Raw genomic sequence first — 5,553 nt, forward strand, 5'->3', positions numbered from 1 at the left:
AACTTTCTTCTTTCTCTCTGACACCGCTCAAGTCCTGAATCCTCTAAATCCAGATTTTGATTTAAGTAGAATTTCGTAAATCTTATAAAACCAGATTTCGAAAATCTGAGGGGGCCTAAATCCTGAAAAATGTTTGGTAACATTCATGATAAATCCTTTTAAATCTTGTCTGGCTGTTTAGCCATAGATCGGATTTAACAAGCAGACTCTCTTCCTTTCGAGCCAATGGATTTAGTAAATCCGGCAAAAAACCGGATTTAGGAACTCCATTATTTAGCACGAAAAGGCGAAATTTTCCATCTACAATGAATTTTATGTGTTCCATCAAAGAAGAGCACCACTTTTTTGTCTCCAATGAATAACAATTAACAAATGTCTCTACAAAGGCTCTGAGACAACTTCAATACTCCAATCTTTACAAATTCAATCTTATGATCTATCCGCTTTAGTGTTGTAAGTGAGCCGTGTCGGCTCAAACTCGGCTCGTTTATGGGCTCACGAGCCGAGCTTATCAAGCCCATGAGTCGAACTCGAAAACAATAGTCTTAACTAATATTTTCTAATTATTAATGTTTTTATTACACTTAAAAAGTAGTAAATTAAGTTTTTAAAAAATCAAGTTTGATAGCAGTATTCTTCTCCCAAAGCGATAGCTCTATATAAAAATTCAAAAGTTTTCTCTCAAATATCAATGCTAATAAATGCTGACATTAATGCTAACAAATGCTGGAAACCTTCTTTTCTCGCAATTAATATAATAACTTGTTATATTCTTGATTTCACGTAAAAAGCATTATGCTGCAACCTTTTTTTTCTCCCAAAGAGGCAGCTTCTTCTCTCCACCTGTGCAAAAACCGGGAGGGAAAACAAAAAACTGGGCGGGAAAACTGGACGAGCAGCTCGATGAGCTCGTTATAATATCAAGAGTCAAGCTCGAGCTCGATATTTGACTTGCGAGTCCAGCTCGCGAGCTCGACTCGACTCGTTTACATCCCTAATGCACTGCAATATGACGGGGGTGCATGGGCGGATCCCAGGCTTAGTGAGGGTGGGCATTTGCCCACTCTGAAAAAAAAAAATAATAATAAGTTGGGGGGCATTTTTGAAATTTTGCCCCCCTAAAAACACCTTTTTGCCCCCCCCCCCCCCCCCCCCAACCTCCCGGCGTCTCCCCCATTTAGGGGAAAAACCAAGAGGCAACCTTCCCCTCGACGAATGGGCGGATCCCAAGCTTAGAGAGGGTGGGCAAATGCCCACCCTGAAAAAAAATATATATATAAGTTGAGGGCATTTTTGAAATTTTGCCCTCCTAAAAACACCTTTTTGCCCCCCCTAAAAACAACTTTTTGCCCTAAATTTTTCATTCTTGCCATAGTTTGCCCATCCCGCCAAAGTTTGCCCATCCCGCCCCATTCCTAGGCAGAGAGCGCCCCTTGTTAGCAATTGCAGTCCTCTCGTTCGCAACTTCGCAAGAAGTCGTCTTTTCCTTCGTGAAGAGGTCGTCGCAGCTCACGCCCGACATCCTTCATTTTCACGAATCTCATGTTTCCAGTCCTCGGTTCGCAGCCGGCAACCCCCTTCATCATTCGGCAATGTAAGTTTTACTGAGCTATCACACTTCTCATTTCATTTTTATTTTTTAAAAAAATTTGGCATTTGGATAGCAGTAAGGAAATAACTCATTTTAGTTCTTACAAGCCGGAGCCGTGGATCTTACAAGCATAAAAAAAACAAAAAATATATAATTGTCTTCTCACCAAAATTCTTTCTCTCTCTCTCTTGCCTCTATGACGCTATCTCAGAGCAGCTTTTCATTCTTTCTCTCTGAAACTAAAGGAGAGAAACTAAAGCGACTGCAAAAGATCAGCCCATCTTTGTTAAGAATCTCGAGTTTTTTTTTTTTGTGTAGATGAAGATTGAAGAAATCGAAATAAATCTCTTATTTTATTTTTCCCCAAGAGTTCTTAAAGTAGAGCTCTCTTTGACAAAATCAAATCATTTTTAACTCTGTTTTAAGACTCGGCCCAATTCATTGTTACTGACAAAAGGTCTGAAAATATTACTAGTAGTTATACTTAATTCATACTTCTTGAATGGGCATCTTTTGAGTTTGCCCATCCTAAAAATATGGGCTGGATCCGCCACTGCGGGGGTGCTATAGTACCAAAAGGATATTATGTCACTAATTATATTATTATTATACAAAAAAAAATATCTTAGTTGAGAATAAACCAATATTATTTATTACAAATTATATTATCTCAACATTCTTAATAAAAGAACAGGAGTCCTAAACATGCAACATACTCTACAGTGAGGAAGGAATGTGTTTTAGCATTACATAACCTGAAAGGACTGCCTTATTTCTCTCCTTCACCTTTGTTTGATATATGACCCTACAAAAGTAAAGTTCTATAGTAAGAACTAAGAACATGTAGAGAAGAGAATTTGCCTAATAGATCAATATAGCCAAGAAAGGTTATTCTTCTTACTTTGGGCCTTCTATCCACATTTCTGTAATTAGAGACTCTCCTGGGAACACATGGAGAAGAAAGCGACCGAATATGCTCCTCACCGCCGTCGGGTCGCCATTGCAGATGGATCTGATTATGGCTCTGATGGCAAAGCCAAGGGTGCATAAACCATGAAGTATCGGTCGGTTAAACCTACATGCCAAGGGTATACAAGTCAACCCAAGTGAATCAGATAAACTTTGGGATGGCTTTTTTATTGCTTCTTGAAGCAACTTTTTAGTATAAAAATTAAATTTTTTGTACTAGAAAGCTGCTTCAAGAAACAGTAAAAAAGTCGTCTCAAACGAAGCCTTTGTTGGTGTCCTCATGGTCAATTTGATCACAACTCATGCATAAAAAGGATTTCTCAAATAGAAATATGGAAAAAATCTCTGAAGGTCACTTTAGAAGGGCCCAACAAACACAAAAGAGGATGAGAGGCGGAAGAGAAAAAAAAAATTGTAGTAACTATGCTGTAAACTATGCATAGACTCATTAAGGTTTCGTTTGGGGCAACTTTTAATGCTTCTTAAAGCAACTTTTTAGTACAAATATTAAAAATTTTAAACTAAAAAGCTGGTTTATGAAGCAGTAAGAAAGCCGTCCCAAACAAATCTTAAAAGATTGAAAAGTTAAGTGAATGATTAAACAGATTTCAAGGCCTTGGGTGTGTGCATTTTAATTCAGCACTTTTTGAAGAGTTCAATTTGATCTTTGAACTCATCAAATATGAACCAATATGGTCACATACCATCAATCTTTCATTTTTTTTTTTTGGATGGAAATTGGTGTAGAGAAGCTTTCCATGAGAGTATTTTACACTGCTCACCCAGCAATTCTTGCAACCACGGGATCAGAGTGCAGAGGATTGTAATCACCGGAAAGCCTATAGAGCAAAGCCTGCATGATTAAGCAACTTGTCATCAATAGATGATAAGTGATTAGATTTAAAAAACATAGTTAAAACCAACTTTCCAAAACAATTATTAAGCAGTATAAGCACTAAAAATACAGTAAAAAACCATCAAACTGCTATCTTGATTACTAGGGGGTAACTGAGCCGAGCCAGCTCGTGAACCTGCTCGAACTCGACTCAATAACGAGCTTGCAATTCAAGCTTATCGAGCCACGATCTTGAGCTCGAGCTTAAACTCGAGCTCGTCTGTTAAACGAGTTCGAACTTGACGAGGCTCAACTCGCAAGCTCGCAAATTGGCTCGAATCCATGTAAGGATTTTTTTTTAATAATTAAAGTAGAATATTACGCAAAGAAATTTGAGGAAGTGCGACAGATGCAGCATGCCTGAGATTGATGTGTCTGGTCTTCATATATCGCAAATGGTTCATTTTTGGGAACTGAAGAAGGAGAAACTTGACCGGCAGGATAGTTTGCATACGAATATGGCTTTGAGGACTTTGAGAAACCACCAGAACCACGCAGGTAAATGGTGCTTCTGCTTGGAAAGGCGCTCTGTAAGGGCATATAGCCATATACAAACAAAAAATTCTGAACACAAAGGATATAAACTTTGAGCGGACCTGTTCATGCATAGAGCTTCACCAGATTCTTCTATATAACTCGTGGTTTCAATTTCAATAATAGCTGCTTTGCCTGATAAAAGAATGAAATGCATTAATTCCCTTTACCGCTACAGCAACTGGATGAGTAAGAGAATGGAAAAAATGGAAAAGTCAAAGCAAGCATATAATCAGGATTTAGAATTCTACAGTTAGATGAGTATCAATAAATATTCACTTGGCTATAACAGCAGACAAAATTTGATTACAATAATTATTATTAATCTTATCCCAACTATTTGTAGTCGGCCTTATGAATCCTCATTCTCAACTTCAAAGCTCAACTCCAAAGTTCGTGATCGACCTACTTTCCACTCTCGATGCCAAAATTGACCTCCCAAAGCCCAATGAGGAGACGACTGCCGAAGCTCTCCAAATAAACACTAAATAATCAAATATAATGAAAATGAATCCTCCAAATAAATAATTTTTAACAATAAGTCTATAAGTTTATTACATAACGAGACATCATTAACAAAAGAATTTTCAAATAATATATAATTTCAATTTTTATGCTATGATTTTATCTTTCATTTGTTTAAATTGTGCAAATACATATTTTATGTATATTTTTATTTGTATTGCGCAATTTGCACTAAAAAATAATGAGCAATACTATAACTTATATTTCATGAAATTTTGAAGGTCCTACATTTTACATCAAATTGCTACACTACTTATAATCTTTTGTTCGTTTCTATCCCTAATACAAGTTGTTAGAATTTTTAATTTGTAGGCTCACTTTTGAATATCATCTTCAATTTACATATATATTTCATTTTAATTTTATATCAAATTTTAAGCTATTTATTATATAATTTACACTTTACATTTTAACTATTATTATTGAAACTATCATTCATTTTGTTAAAATTATTAGCTGATGTTTATTTAAATTTAATTAATGAAATGGTTATTGTATACACATAATATACAATTAATGAGCACCATAGTTAATAAAAGTGTTGTTTTGCTTTGCGCAAGACGGATTGAAGCAAAAAGGAATCCTTGATATCACATTGATCTTAGTACTTAAAACTTATTGGATCTGCCTTTTTTTTTCTTCCAAGTTTTTCTATATTCATTTTGTCCATGCACCTTATTAGTGCATTCTGCCCTCTATCATGCCCAAAACAACTAAGTCAATTTTCCTTACTTTATCTTTAATAAGTGTTACTCCCAGTCTTTAATATAATAATTTTTCCATCTATTCATCTTAGTTTTACTACATATGCACCTTAATGAAGTCTCATTTCGACCTTTTCAACACTCTTTTCTTTTAAATGCTAATTAAAAAATGCCATTGTTTGATACAAGAACATAAGGTTTGAAAAATGTTGCCAGTAGATCTTAACCAATTTGAAGAAGCAAAGTCGCATACACACCTTTGTCATGCAAGCCAGCAACGGTTACTTTATTCTTAACCTGGATAAAGAGAAGCAACTTATAAATATTCCATGAAA

General features: G+C 35.7%; 1 protein-coding gene across 1 annotated transcript; it reads right to left on the minus strand.

The window, feature by feature from the left end:
• Positions 1 to 2,205: 2,205 nt before the first annotated feature.
• Positions 2,206 to 5,548, minus strand: LOC110113475 (enoyl-CoA hydratase 2, peroxisomal; the record flags this gene model as incomplete). Its single annotated transcript, XM_020846083.2, has 6 exons — positions 2,206 to 2,396; positions 2,493 to 2,666; positions 3,343 to 3,413; positions 3,816 to 3,966; positions 4,052 to 4,124; positions 5,476 to 5,548. Coding segments are annotated over 6 exons (630 nt in total), but the record flags the coding sequence as incomplete, so codon positions are not given.
• Positions 5,549 to 5,553: the final 5 nt, after the last annotated feature.

The sequence above is a fragment of the Dendrobium catenatum genome, unplaced genomic scaffold (genome assembly GCF_001605985.2).
Source record: "Dendrobium catenatum unplaced genomic scaffold, ASM160598v2 original_scaffold_44967, whole genome shotgun sequence".
Classification (NCBI taxonomy): domain Eukaryota; kingdom Viridiplantae; phylum Streptophyta; class Magnoliopsida; order Asparagales; family Orchidaceae; genus Dendrobium; species Dendrobium catenatum.